Consider the following 15,032-nt stretch of genomic DNA (forward strand, 5'->3'; position numbering starts at 1 on the left):
TTCCATTACAATAGGGACTATACTTCAAAAATGCTTCATCGGCTGTAAAGCACTTTGGGACATCCTGTGGTTGTGAAAGGTGCCAAATTATACCAAATTATACAATTTCTTGCTGAACTCTGAAGTATCTATTCTAACAACCCTCCTTTGTACCTTTCATTCACTATGACCATGTGAGATTCAGCACATATTTCAAAGTATTACCTCATCTGTAACTTCAGCTTCAACAAAAATCACTCCCCTAGCTTTCCTCTTGACTGAATTGTCAATTCAGTCATTCAACTGAGGACAGGGGACAAAGGCCCTTTACAGGGAGATGGTACATGACTGCCCTCGGAGGAGTTAGTATGTGGAACCATACCTTCTCAACTTGATCATCAAAACATGTCTATAGCTATCTCATTGCAAGAGATCTGTGAAGCTTTCAAGGCTACACAAACAACAATGGTTTGTGGCATTTACAGAATTTCATTGTCGGTTATAACACTGTCATTTGGTTTCATTTCATTGGAAACAGAACTGAAACTGACATTTCCAGCCTTAGAAAGTATTATGAATATTTACTTCACATAATTATATCGAATATATATCACAGAAACAGGCCATTCATCTCAATCAGCATTTATGCTCCATTCAATGTTCCTCCTATGCTTCCTCATCTAACTCTATTAGCAAACCCTCCTTTCTCTGCTCCCTCATCTTATCTCCTCTTCATGCATCTACATTACAATAGGGACTATACTTCAAAAGTTCTTCATTGGCTGTAAAGCACTTTGGGCCATCCTGTGGTTGTGAAAGGCATTACAGAATCAACTACTCCCTGTAGTGAATTCCCATCACTCTGGGAAAATGAGGTTTCTTCTGAATTCTGTATTGGATTTCTTGATGACTATTTTACATTGATGTTCTCTCGTCATGCTCTTCTGTTCAAGTGAAAACATCCTCTCTGTAGCCACTCTATCAAAACCTTTCATAATTTTAAATAACTCTATTAGGCCATCTTTCTGCCTTCTCTTTTCAAGAAAAAAGAGACCCAGCATCCAAAAAATTAGCCACTTGACCCAACACATCTGTGCCAAGGTTTATCTTTTACACAAACCTCCTCCCACCCATCTATATCAAACCCCATTAACAGCCGTCTAACAGAAACTCACAAAGCAAGGAACATATATCCCCGCAAATTATTAACATTTATCCTTTCATGGGATGTGAGCATTGCTAGCAACACCAACATTTGTTGCCCATCCCTAATTGCCCTTGAACTGAGTGGCTTGGTAGGCCATCTCAGCGGACATCTAAGAGTCAACCACATTATTGTGGATCTGGTGTCACATTTAGGCCAGACCAGGTAAGGATGGCAGATTTCCTTCCCTAAAGGGGCATTAGTGAAACAGAAGGGTTTTTAACAACAATTGATAGTTGTCATGGTCACCATTACTGAGACTAGCTTTCCGTTCCAGATTTACTAATTGAATTTAAATTCCATCAGCTGCCGTGGTGGGATTTGAACCCATGTCCGCACAGCTGTAGCCTGGACAGAAACAGAATTACCCGGAAAAACTCAGCAGGTCTGGCAGCATCGGCGGAGAAGAAAAGAGTTGACGTTTCGAGTCCTCATGGCCCTTCGACAGAACTGGACCTCTGGATTACCCATCCTGTGACATCAGTGACATTATACTACCATCTCCCCATATCTTGGAACTCCCTCACAACAGTGTGTGCGTTTACCAACACTACACAGACTGCAGCTGTTCAAGAAGTTGGCAAGGGACAATTTAATGCTGGCCTTTCCAATGACACCCATGTCCCATAAATATTTATATTTTTAACAAGCCAGAAATTAGAGGAACCAAAGCAAAATAAATGAATATTAGCTCAATTATTACACCATTGGTGCCTAAGAAATTATAATTGAAGAAAGGAGAGGAAATACTTGCGAAGAATAAATTCTCAGGATTATCTTGTCTGTTACAGGAAGGTGGAGAGATGTATTTCAGTGACATGTATGCGAGTGAGCCACTGGGTGAAAAGCTGAAGGAGGATTCAGTGCTTTGGGGTAACTGTTTTTTTCCCTCTAGATCACTTTTCACCTCAATGTACAATGCACTGCACAGCCCATTTGGCTGACTGGGGTTGTTAGACTAATTCTAAGGCAAATGCATACTTCAAACACCAGTACCTTATGCAGTGTGAACAGAAGCTAGTTTTTACATACTAATTTCTATCACCGTTGCCCATAACCTTTATGAGGTCCAGAATTTGCCAGGAAAATGATGGCGAGTTTAATGGCACTTTATTAATCTCTCCAGAAATTTGTGGCAGGGATGAGATACACCGTGAGTTGTGAATCACCAGATATTCTGGATAATTTGCTCCTCTGTGCCAACAAAATAAGAGCTTGCCCTCAACTTTCCCATGAATGCCAAGAAATTTCTGTGTTGGCAAGATCCATTGAACTTGCCACAGAAAGTTAGGCCTCCTATTTAACAGTGTAAGAACACCTTTAATGAGGTGATTTATGTTCCTGCAATGCCTATCAACCTCTTCAGTTCAGAAAGGGAACAATTCAGACTGTAGGGTCTCAGTCCTGCAGGTAGTAAATTGTTGCTTGTAGTTTTAAAAATTTGAAATGTTTTAATTTATTTTCTTACTTTTCCTTTTCTTTTCTCTTTCTCTCTTAGCTTAATCTTTCTCTCCCTCACTTTGGGCAGAGGTTAGTGTTGGTGTTGGGGATCCTGCCTACCGTTTGGAAAACTGTTAGTAAAATTGTGTGGATTTTTTCTGGGAGGCCCTAACACTATTTAACTGCAATCGGGCACTTACCTAGACAGCATCAGGCCTCCCACTCGATCAAGGCCATAGTCGGGTTGGAATGCCGTGTCTGAGAGCTGCCAGCCAATCAGACGTCAGCATCTCTCCGGTACTGACAGTGCCTCTGGATCCTGGAGACAGGTAAAGGTGGGCAGAACGGGGTCATGGACAGGGGGAAGAGGGGATTTTGACACAAGGGCAGGGCTGTGGCTTTCAGTGGGCCTCCCTTCCTGCTGCTGGGGCCCTTGGTTGGGCACTGAATGCCTGTGATTGAGGCCCTCCTTACCCCAGTAGGCCGCTGGGGTTGGCTGAGTGTCTTTCAGGAAGCACGGAAGAACCAGTGGGAATCCCGTTAAATCCGAGCTCAGGAGTAATTTCTTTAAGGTAGCTTGTTAATGAGCCCAGTTGACATCCTGCCACCAGTGGGCAGGATTCATGCGTCGGGCTCTTCCCACCCCCTCTCCCACTAAAGGCGAGACAGCTTTCCTGCCACCGGGAATTAGACATGCAGGGAATCCCACCTGATTCTCCTGGCTCCACTAAATTCCACCCTTTAGTTCCCTTTCTCTAATTTGACTCAAATTCACTTGATTTCCTTTTCAGTCATTCCTCTTCTTTTTCTTAAACCTTATCACGTTGGCTGAAGCGATTCACTGTTGGTCCTGATTTTCACTAAGTTCCCACATCCTTTCACACACTCCCACACACCATAGCATATAAATTGGTCAAACTGTAGGATGAGGGTTGAATTCTAACAAAGGGGACACGTTGCAAGAATCCTTACTCCAGTAGTTGTGGCCTATGCTGAGGGACATGAGACTGGGCTGACAGTTCTCAAGGACTTTATCTTGTTGCGGACAGGAGAGGGACTCGCAGGTGCTCTCTACTGGAAGGATTTAATCAGCCTGGTGAAGGAGCTCGGATTCAGTACACCATACCTTGTCACTGCAAGTCACATTGAAATCCACAAGGATGAACTCCTCCTAAAGACTGGTAAGTGCCTTTGTTGCGGTTACTATGCTCTTACTCTCTGAAGAGCTATCAGCCAGTAACTCAGTACTCTGCAATTCTGCCAGCCTCCTATTACTCTCTGTAATACAGCCAGCCTCCTATTACTCTCTGTAATACAGCCAGCCTCCTATTACTCTCTGTAATACAGCCAGCCTCCTATTACTCTCTGTAATACAGCCAGCCTCCTATTACTCTCTGTAACAATCTCAGTCCTCTTTTACTCTCCGGAGAACTATCAGCCCTCTATGACTCTCTCTAATACATTCAGTCCTGTATTACTCTCTGGAAATCTCACACATTACATTGGCTTGCTCTTTGACCCTCTATGATCATTTTCTTTTGCAGGAGTCGTGAAGTATGCATCTGGAACTTACCGCTTTTTCAAACTGCCTTTTGATGGGAATGACAAGAAAGCTTGTGTCACGTATAAAGGGACAGTTACTGACCACCAGGACCAGCTGATGTTTGATTCCATTCACACTTTCAAAGTAAGAAGGCTTAATTGAAACCATAGCTTTATATACTATATCCTTTGTTAGCTCACACCACCTAGAGCTATATCAAAGCTCGTGATGTATGTTGAATTATATTGTTTGGTTAACTCGTCGGTGAGTGATCATTTCTCCCTATCACCATGGTAAAGATCAGAAGGTTATCTGAGCTTATCCTTACATCTCTACCATCCTCCTCCCATTACAGGGGTGTTGTGCATTAGTCCTGAAACTCCAGACAGGCTTCTGCCCCTTTTACAGCACTCAGACAGCTCTAGTGACATTCTCTGTTGTCTTCATAATCTTTCAGTAATCCGTACGCAGTCACAGTCAGCCATTACATTTTCATCCGTTGTCTTTCCTCAGGAGACTGTCCTTGCTTTGTTTCACTTGTACTTATGCATTAATAGTTGGAGCACTCTTTATCAAAGATTTCACTCACCATCTCTGTGTCATATACCTAGAGGATATATCCTTGGTCCTGTGGCCCCTCCTCTTCCACATCTATGTATTAATTCTTGGTCAGTCATGTTTCAGTGGGTAGCACTCTGGCTTCTGGGTCAGAAGGTTGTGGGTTTATGTCCTGCTTCAGAGATTTGAGCATGAAAATCTAGTTTGACTGTCGGAGGTGCCATTCCAGTGGACGCTACGCACTGGGAATGTCAGCATAGAATACTGTGCTCAAGTCTCTGGAGTGGGACTATGAACCCACAACCTTTTGGCTCAGAGGTGAGAGTGCTACCCATTGAGCCACGGCTGACACTATGGACAGGCTCTCAGCTTCTTTCTGGCACTCCCGCTGCTGCAAGACTGGCGACCAATGCCTTCTGACTGAGACACCATCGTAGAGCCAAGGTGTCCCTGATTACTCTGGACAAAGATCCTTTCACACCTAAGCCCTAAGCCCTAATCGCCTATTCTAAGTTGGCCAGGCCCCACCTTGGCTCCCTTCACTCTCTCCCAGTAAGTTTTGCAGGGATTGTTTAGTTTATTGAGGGATTTCTTTGTGAGGTTAGTCTCCCCTCAGCTTGCTCATTTCCCTCGTGCAATTTGGTTTGGAGCCTGAGATCAATGGACAGACAGTTCATTCCTGAAACCTGCGCTGCTCTTCAGCTGGCCAGCAGGTGGTGGGCAAGAGCAAACTTGGACTCAAATGCCTCCAATTCTCTTCACTGATTGTTAGTCTAGTGGATTCCTTCCTCTCCTGAATTTGGGCTTTCGTTATATGGAATTTCAAAGCACAGAAACAGGCCATTCAGCCCCAGCAACTGGATGCTGGTGTTTACTTTCTACATGATCCTCCTTCCACCTTACTTCATCTAGACTTATCAACATATCCTTCTAGTCCTTTCCCCTTCATGTGCTTATCCAGTTACCCCTTAAATGCATCTATGCTGTTCACCTCAAAAGCCTATATGGTAGTGAGCTTTACATTCACTGGGTAAATAAGATTCTCATAATGTTCTTGTCTGTGAACTGGAAATACTGAAAAGTCCCAGATCCTGAGTGGATCTCAGCTGTGAAGACGATAAGGGCTATTATGAATGGCTCCAGTGACACTGGACGAAGGAGGCAGATATTCAACTGGAAGTCCCAATTGTGACCATTACCCAGTGACATAACCCCTTAGAGGAAAATGCAAGCTTCTGTAGGTTGGCTAAGGTTAGGATTGTGTTCAGCTGTGGTGCCTTTAGGGTTGCACGACCTGCTGATTTTCACCCAGGAAGATTGGCCATTTGGGCGAGGTTATAGCAGCCTAGTGATGTCTGTAAACCATACTGGGTACAGATTCACAAATCGTCACACAGGTTAACAAAGCCATTTGAAGAAGCAAACAGAAAAACTGCGTTCATTTCTACAGGGATAGGCTGGAAAAGCAGAGAAACTATCTTAAGCTTACATAACATCTTAAACCCAACTGTGAACAGTCCTGGTCACCATATTATACAGGCACCTGAGAAGGTGTATAAAAAAAGATTTACTAGAATGAACTGAGCGGTTATACCTCTGGGCTGTGGCTCTTTTCTCTAGGGAAGAGAAGGCTGAGGAGGTGACCTAATATAAATATGATAGGGTTCAATAGGATAGATATAGAGAAGATGTTTCCACTTGCATACAAGACAGCAACTAAGGGTCATAAATATAAGGTGGTCATTATTAAATCCCATAGAACTCAGGAGGAACTTCTTTACCCAGAGTGTGATAAGAATGTGAAACTCATGGGCATGAGAAGCATTTGCAGCAACTAGGGTAGAATAAGAGGAAGCCAGATAAACAGGCAGGAGAAAGGAATAGAGGGATATGTTGTCGGGGTTAGATAAAGGCTCGGTTAGACTGGCATGGGCATGTTGGGTTAAATGGCCCGTTTCTGTGCTGTAAATACTGTGTTATGTAACTGAACCGGTTTATCAGTTCCTTACAAAAACACGTAATGCAAAAATGCAGCTCCATTTCAACCAGCTCCAGGAATGTGTGATCTCTGAGTCAGACAAGGCTTAAGGAAATTCTTTTTGCACCCTCACCATATCATTCAACCTCTGTCTCTTTTCAGCTGCTACCTAAGACACCTGAAAAAGTCAGCCTAAGTGAGAGGCAAGAAGATGTCAAAGTTTCATTGGGTGTGGCTTAAAGATTTGAATCAGAAGGTTGTGGGTACAAATTCCACTCTATAGACTTGAACGCAAAATCTCACATGACACTTCTGGTGCAGCACTGGGGAAGCCCTGCGCTGCTGGAAGTGCCATCTTTCAGATGAGACATTAAACCAAGGCCCCATCGCTCCTCTTGGGTGAATGCAAGAGACTATTCAGAGAGGAGAAAGGGGTGTTCTCCCCCGTGTCCTAGTTAATAGTTATCCCTCAACTAACATTAAAATGTTTGAATTGGTCATTCATTTTAATGCTGTTTGTGAGAGTTTGCTGTGTGTAAATTGTCAGCTGGATTCCCTACATTACAACAGTGACCACACTTCAAAAGAATGACCTCTTTTCTCTAGAAGGCTGAAGAGGGTCGATAGAGCGTCACGTAAATGTAAGACAATTTTTGTTCTGATGGATATTTGTCTCCTTCACTTTTCAAACAAAATACTACAAGTTATTTATACCACAGAAGCAGTCCATTCAGCCCGAAAGGTCCATGTGGGTGTTTGTAGGGACATAGGAACAGAAATAGGCCATTTAGCTGCTCCAGCATATTCTGCCATTCAATGAAATCATGACCGAACTGATCTGCAATTACTCCAAACACTTCCCTTTTCCCCATACGCATTAACAGTTAACAAAGATCTATCAACCTCAGAGTTAAAATTAACAATTGATTTAGCATCAGTTGCCATTTGCAAAGGAAAGTAATTTTACCATTCCATCTGCATTGTATGTGATACCACCTATACTTATGTCATCAGAAAATTTGGATATGTGGCTTTCTATCCATTATTTAGGTTGTTAATAAATACAATGAATACTTGAGGCCCCAGCACATACCATTGTGGGACACCACCAATCACACCCTGCTAATTATCCATTATCCCTACTCTCTGTTTCCTGTTACTCAGCCAATCTCTGAACCAAGTCAATAATTGGCCTTTTATTCCATGAGCTTCAACTTTATCCTCACAGTCTCTATGTAAGGAGGAACATTATGAAATGCCTCCTGGAAGTCCATATAAGTAACATCTACAGGTATTCCCCTGTCCACCACTTTAGACACCATTTCAAAACATTCGTCAGGCATGAGCTACACTTTAAAAATCCAGGCTGGCTCTCACTGATCAGCTGAATGTTTTCAATGTGTTCAATCACCCTATCCTTAATTATAGAGTCTATAAGCAAGGAAGTGAAAGTTTATTGGGGGTAGGCGGCAATGTGGAGTTGAGGTCACGATCAGATCAGCCATGACCTTATTGAACGGTGGAGCAGGTTCAAAGGGCCGAGCGACTGACTCCCGCTCCCTGTTCATATGTTTTTTGTGTTTCTCCCTTTCAAACACTAGACTGAACTCCATCATATTATGCTGAATTATCCACTATCAATATCCTGGGGGTTACCATTGACCAGAAACTGAATTGGACCAGCCACGTAAATAATGTGGCTACAGGAGCAGGTCAGAGGCTTGGAATTCCACAGAGAGTAACACAGCTCCTGACTCCCCAAAACCTGTCCACTATCTACAAGGCCCAAGTCAGGAGTGTGCTGGAATACTCTCCACTTGCCTGGATGAGCGCAGCTCCCACAACGCTCAAGAAACTTGACACCATTCAGGACAAATCAGCCCACTTGATTGGCAGCCCATCCACAAACATTCACTCCCTCCACCACCGATGAACAATGCCAGTAGTGTTTACCATCTACAAGATGCACTGCAGGAACTCATCAAGCCTCCTTAGACAGCACGTCCCAAACCCATGACCACTACCATCTAGAAGGACAAGGGCAGCAGGTACATGGGAACACCACCTGGAAGTTCCTCTCCAATCCACTCAATGCCTGATACAAATTACCTTTCAGTTCTTTCCTAGAAGAAACAAGCACTGAGTTATATTTTTAATCTTTTAAAGCTCATTAATTTTGATGTGAACCTGTTGCTGAATGCACATTTGATGAATAAGTTTTTATTCACTTCCTTTTTAAAATCAAAATTAAACATGTTAAACAGATAACATGGTGACTTGGAAATATATCGCCTTTGCTTCATTGTGACTGGGTCAAAATACTGGAAGTCCATCCCTAACAACATTGTGCGTGTTCCTATACCACATGGACTGCAGCGATTCAAGAAGGCAGCTCACCACCGCCTTCTCAAGGACAATTAGGGATGGGCAATAAACGCTGGCCTAGCCAGTGATGCCCACATACTATGAATGAATTTTGAAAAATCATAGATAAATAAGCACAGATTATTAGGTTGTTAATTACATCTGGCTCATTATTCATTACTTTCCCTATCCCTTGGTTGGTTTTCAGACATGTTACTTCAGAAAACTGTTCTGGACACACCCAGGAAATTCAATACCCTTCTGATATGCTAGTCTGCTTATCCTGATCTTTGAAAGTCAAAATCCCCATTAACACCCCTCTATCTTTACTACATGCTTGTCTAATCTCAGCATTTATACAGCTACCACTTCAGAACTGCTACCAGGGGGGTCTGTACATCAACTAAAGTGCTATATCCCTTTCTTCCTTAATTCATTCAACCCATTAAGTTTATACAGCCTGCTTACCTCTTGTTGTATCATCTCTTATCTTGAAAGTGATTTCATCCTTAATTACTAATGCTACTGTTCCCCCTCAGCTATTTTCCCATTGACCTTATAACCTGGTATATTTAGTTCCCAGTCCTGACCATCTTGCAGCATGGCCCTTAATTGCTACCATGTCATATCCTCTGAGTTGAATTTGTGCTTGCAATTTATTCAATTTGTTCCTTATTTGTTCCTACATTACAGTGACTGCAGTTCAAAAATACTTCACTGGCAGTAAAACACTTTGTGACGCCTGGTGGTCATGAAAGGGGCTATAAAAATGCAAAGATTTCCTTCTTTCTTACATTCTATGTGCTTGAGTAAAGAATGTTTGTTTGGCCCATACTTTAATGTGTTGTTCTGCTCTAATGCTTTACTCACACATTTCTTATTTCTTACTCCTGGTTTAATCTCACTTCACAGATTTTTGTTTCCCCTTAACCTGCAGTGCCTAAATCACAACTTCTGAATATCACCATTCAGAAGTCCCTCTGAAAGTCTTTCCTTTTTGGTTTTTTTTTCCATTTGGACCTCACCCCATCCCAATTGCTAGTTTAAAATCCTCGTGACCACCCTATTTATCTTTTCCATTAGAACTCTGGCAGTATCATTTTTGAAGTGTCATAATGCAGAAAACATGTCAACCAATTTACACACAGCAAGTTCCCACAAACAGAAATGTTATAAATTCCCAGATAATCTGTTTAGCGATGATGGTTGACAGACAAGTATTAGCCAGGGCACAAGGGAGAACTTTGCTGCTCCTCTTTGAAGTAGTGCCATGGAACGTTTCTCAGCCACCTGGGAGAGTGGACGGGGACTTATGTTTAATGTCTCACTCTAAAGACAGAGTAGTGCTACCTCAGTACCTCACTGGGAATGGCAACCTGGATTTTTGTAAGTGTGTGGAATGGGGCCCAAACTCAAACCTTTAAGCCCTACTTCAGGTAGTGTATGTTATAAGTATTTGTGACTATTTCATTTTCAGGATGTGGGCATCACTGGCGATGTCCATGCTTATTTGTCCTGGTTGTGGGTAATGGTGGAAAGCTGAATGCTTGAACTGCCAATAGCAGTTTAATGCAACTGTTAACTTTCTAGCGGGTAGCTAAAAGTCAATCACACTGCTGTGGGACAGAAGTTAGAAATGGTAAATGATGTAGATAAAAATTAACCTAGATCATTATGAATGAGGAGGTTACAGACACAGGGGCGAGGACGACGAATTGGTCATCTATCTTTTTCGATTTTACGCGTAGTATCTCACTTTCAGCTGTCTCATCTGTTACCCACAGAAGGACAAAGCCGTGGAGATCGATGGGGAGCTGGCCATGGTGCTGAAGACCTCCCGCTTTGCCTCTCATTTCGTTATTCAACCCATTGAGTGTGAGGCATCGGTAAAAGACGGCATTCAGCAGGTAAGGGAAAACTTTTTCAGTCCCGATCTCTCAAAAAAAAATTAACTGCACACAGTTCTGAAAGTTGTCAAGAAGGTAAGCGTCACTGAGTTACATAGGTTTTAGATTTGACCTTGGTCTATGCTAACTTAGTACCTATTCCTCCTGAGCTGCTCCTGAGCTTTGGGTGGGGGGAGCCGGTGGCATAGTGGTATTATCACTGACAAGTATTCCAGAAACTCAGGGTAATGCTCTGGGCTCTCAGGTTTGAATCTCACCATGGCAGATGGTGGAATTTGAATTCAATAAAAATCCGATGATGACCATAAAACTATTGCTGATTTTCGTAAAAACCCATCTGGTTCACTAATATCCTTTAGGGAAGGCAATCCTTAACTGGTCTGGCCTACATGTGATTCCACAGCAATGTGGTTGACTCTTAAATGCCCTCTGAACAACAGCAATTAGGGATGGGCAATAAATGGATTAAAAAAACACAATTATCCATGCCATGCCTCAAATTACTAGTGAACTAATCCAGAAATGTTAATTTGTGAACAAAATCCATCTGATTTGCATTTGAATGAATCAGCAACATCTGCTTCCACCATCTTACTAGCTAGCTTGTTCCATAAATAGACCTCTTGTTTACTCAAATTTGGGTTGGGAAATGAGAAGTAAACTGGCAGTACAAGACATTGAGAGGGGAGCCCGACATCTTCCCACTACCATGGAATGTTCCCAGGGGTGGTAACTTCAATGGTGCAGCCACCCATTGACTGGAGGAGGGCAGACAATTAAACAAATTAAGTAGTTAAGGAAAGGTAACTTCCTGCCCCCACTGGTATTGGGAAGGGCCGCTGCCATGTGGGGAGATTGCCAGGTGAACCCTGGCAGACTCCAATGGGTTTCTGGAAAGGGAAGCCTCCTTTATGGCCAACACCTCCATCACACAGGCTGCAGCAGTTCAAGAAGTAGGTTTACCACCATCTTCTCAAAGGCATTCAGGGGATGGGCAATAAATACCAGCCTTGCCAGCAACATCCATATCCTGAGATTAGACACAGGCAATCTTAAATTCCCAAATCTTTCCTCAAAGACGGACGTTAAACTGTTTCTGGGTACATTTATTTCAAGGAGCTTGTCCTTCAGAAACTGTGAGGATCTGTCAGCGAAGACAGGCATAGAACTTACTGCTCCCTATATTAATGTGCAGAGGACAGGGTGGGGGGGGCGGTGGTGGGTGCAGAATACATTGGAGCTTCATCATGTTTTTCTTCTCCTCCCCTCAGCCAGGCATCTCTACTTCCAGATGCTGTTGCATTTGACAAAACTGGCAAGATCGGTCACTCTCCATTCAACAAAGTTGCTGATTGAGACCCAATTCACAATCATTCAGCACTAGCATTGGAGTTGCTGTTCAAACATCTTCTGGGGGTGCAGAGGAATTATATAATTCATTATCCATAGGAAGAGCAGAGGGCTATTCAGCTGCTCGAGCATGCTCCCCCATCAATTCGATCATAGCTGATCTGTATCATAACTCCATCCACATGCCTTTGTTTCATAACCTTTAATACCTTTTGTCAAACAAGAATTTTTCAATCTCTGTATTGAGGCACTTTTGAGGGAGAGAGTTCCAGATTTCCACCGCCCTTTATATAAAAGAAGTGCTTTCTGACATCAATCTTGAATGACTTGGCTCTAATTTTAAAGTTAAGCCATCTTGTTCTGGACTCCTCTACCAGAGGAAATAGTTTCTCTTGATCTCCCCTAACAAATCCTGATATGAGCATTTCTTTCACCGCCAGGACTTCAATGATATACGAGACTGTTTCAATCTGCTTAGAAGGATTAACTCCAGTTCTAGGTATTATTTATTCTAGGGATCAGAATGAATTTTAAAAAAATGAAAAGTGTATTAAAGCAGCTAATTTATTGGGAAAACCTTCTTTACTCAAAGACTAACTGTTCCTGAATGTACTTACAATAATGAGGTTTACAAGATTATTATATTTTGGGATTGTAGCTTTAAATTTAGGGTAAGTGAAGAGAGGTTGTGTGCCCTGCTCTGAAGTTTGCCCGATGGTAAACCTGGGTGGTTTGATTGTTAGAGATCAAAGGAAGGTTTAGATTGTTTTACTGAGAAGAAGGTGCAAGGAGACAATGGCATCACTCTCTGAGCTTACAATGAGTAGAATTTAAGTCCCCAAAGTCCCAGGAAGGTGTTGAAAGTATCGAGTTGAAAACTGTAAACTGTTGTGCTATAAACTGTCCGTTTACTTCTAAGATGAAAGGAATTTGGTATCAAAGCTAACTAATTAGCATTCCTATCTGGATGCAAGGTTAATGTGTTTCATGTTGCTGTGAGGAAGAGGGAAGCAGAAGCTACTTTTGAGATTGTGTTACTGGCTTCCCTATAAATCAGTGAACATCACAGATAAGCAGCAGTTCTACGTGGTCAGCTGAGAGAAGAGGCTGTTTTGGCTTTGTGAGCTACCAAAACTGGATACAGGAGGGATCCTTAGCTGAAGAGACACATCCTGCAGCCTTCTACAGATTCTGTGAGATTTGTCCTGGCATGGCTGGGGGAAGAGGTTTAATCGGAACAAGTTTTAATGTTGGTAGTGGATTTAAGAAACTCTCCAAAAACTGAGGAGAGGGTCTGGGAGGCAGTTACCTGATATTATTAGTTGGCAAAGAGGGGATACAGGAACATACTGGAAGCTAGGAGCAACTGGACTGTTTGCAAAAAGGACTGTGGAGAGCAGGCGATAAGGGTAAAAGGGAAATATCCCTTTCTGTAGCTTAAAGTTAAGTTGGCTATAAAAATAAAATAAATATTTAGTCAATAGTGCTTTTAATCATTTGTTAGGGTTAAAGGTTTTAACATGTGAAATCTTGACAGGTCATTCTTTCAGCTTGTAACTGGGAGTTTGAATTTCTTTTTAAAAGTTATCTTGTCTCCACAGAGATCATAACAATGTGTTAATTTGAAAGAGCTTGTCTTAATAAGGTCATAAGATCATAAAAACTTACAAACTCCCCCACAGTTTTACCACTCCCACCTGAATGGCTTCCTCTGGTTCTGAATCTTATTTATGCATGTAACTCAGCATTACCCTGGAATTGAATTAGCAGCAGCATCATTCAATGAGGCCATGGAAAGACCAACGAGAAAATACTGAGGAAGCAAATACAGTGAGAAATGCCCGTTCAGGGACCGGGGGATGAGGTATGTTGTTGGAGCAGCACAGCAGCAGCTTTAAGCCACAACTACAGAGTTGATCTGGAAGCGCTCAATCTTGCTGATGGATGACATAATATGGGAGGATGTTTCATCCACCAGTATTGGCACGTCTCACATTAATACAGAGTTCATTGTTACCAGAGGTTTGTTTTTACACAGTCTCTAACTCTAACAAACTCTTTCCCTCTCTCTCATCTAGTATTGCCACCTGAATCCTTTCCTGCTGGCTGATAAACTAGGGTCATCCATTCAGAAATGCTCCAAAACTCAGGATGATGGGCTTTGTGCAAATCAGACCAAAATGACAAGCAAAGATGGAGAAACTGAAAGCTAAATATTGACCCTGTACCTTAAAGAAGCCATCTTCTTCCTGCAGATTCACCAAGCAGGAATAAAACAAAAGTCTGAAGAAATCAAAATTGCCATTGTTTTATTTCCTTCTGTTTTAAGACTCCTCCTTCCCAACCCTTCATCACATGGTATTTGTTGGGTAAGGGAATAGATAGGCGAGCTGACTTTATTTATTCACATATTCTTTTTGCTCTTGCCAAGTTAAAGTTACTCTTGACTTCCTTATATTATCATATATGAATATAACAAGCAAATTGGAGACTGAGAGCCAATTTGACCAGTCAAACATTATGTAAAGTAACCATGATAGTACACAGTTAACCTGTCAGTTGGGTATTGACAGGTGGGTATTTGTCTCACGTAGTTAACTTAATTTTGTTGCTTCAGAGCCTTTGGTTCAGATGGTGTATCACAGATTCGGTCTCACAGGAACAGGAGGGGGACATTCAGCCCCTCAGTCTTGTTCTAGTATTTAACTA

The 15,032-nt window shown here is 42.2% G+C and overlaps 1 protein-coding gene across 1 annotated transcript in view; it reads left to right on the forward strand.

Annotated features, from left to right (window-relative positions):
* Positions 1-14,615, forward strand: part of zgc:153372 (uncharacterized protein LOC767695 homolog) — a 39,357-nt gene extending 24,742 nt beyond the window's left edge. The window contains exons 6-10 of the mRNA XM_041210986.1: positions 1,975-2,056; positions 3,673-3,804; positions 4,168-4,310; positions 10,851-10,973; positions 14,402-14,615. Coding sequence (XP_041066920.1) covers positions 1,975-2,056; positions 3,673-3,804; positions 4,168-4,310; positions 10,851-10,973; positions 14,402-14,536 — 615 coding nt within the window. The 3' untranslated portion in view covers positions 14,537-14,615. The remainder of the gene's footprint in view (positions 1-1,974; positions 2,057-3,672; positions 3,805-4,167; positions 4,311-10,850; positions 10,974-14,401) is intronic.
* Positions 14,616-15,032: the final 417 nt, after the last annotated feature.

The sequence above is a fragment of the Carcharodon carcharias genome, chromosome 18 (genome assembly GCF_017639515.1).
Source record: "Carcharodon carcharias isolate sCarCar2 chromosome 18, sCarCar2.pri, whole genome shotgun sequence".
In the NCBI taxonomy this organism is placed as follows: Eukaryota; Metazoa; Chordata; class Chondrichthyes; order Lamniformes; family Lamnidae; genus Carcharodon; species Carcharodon carcharias.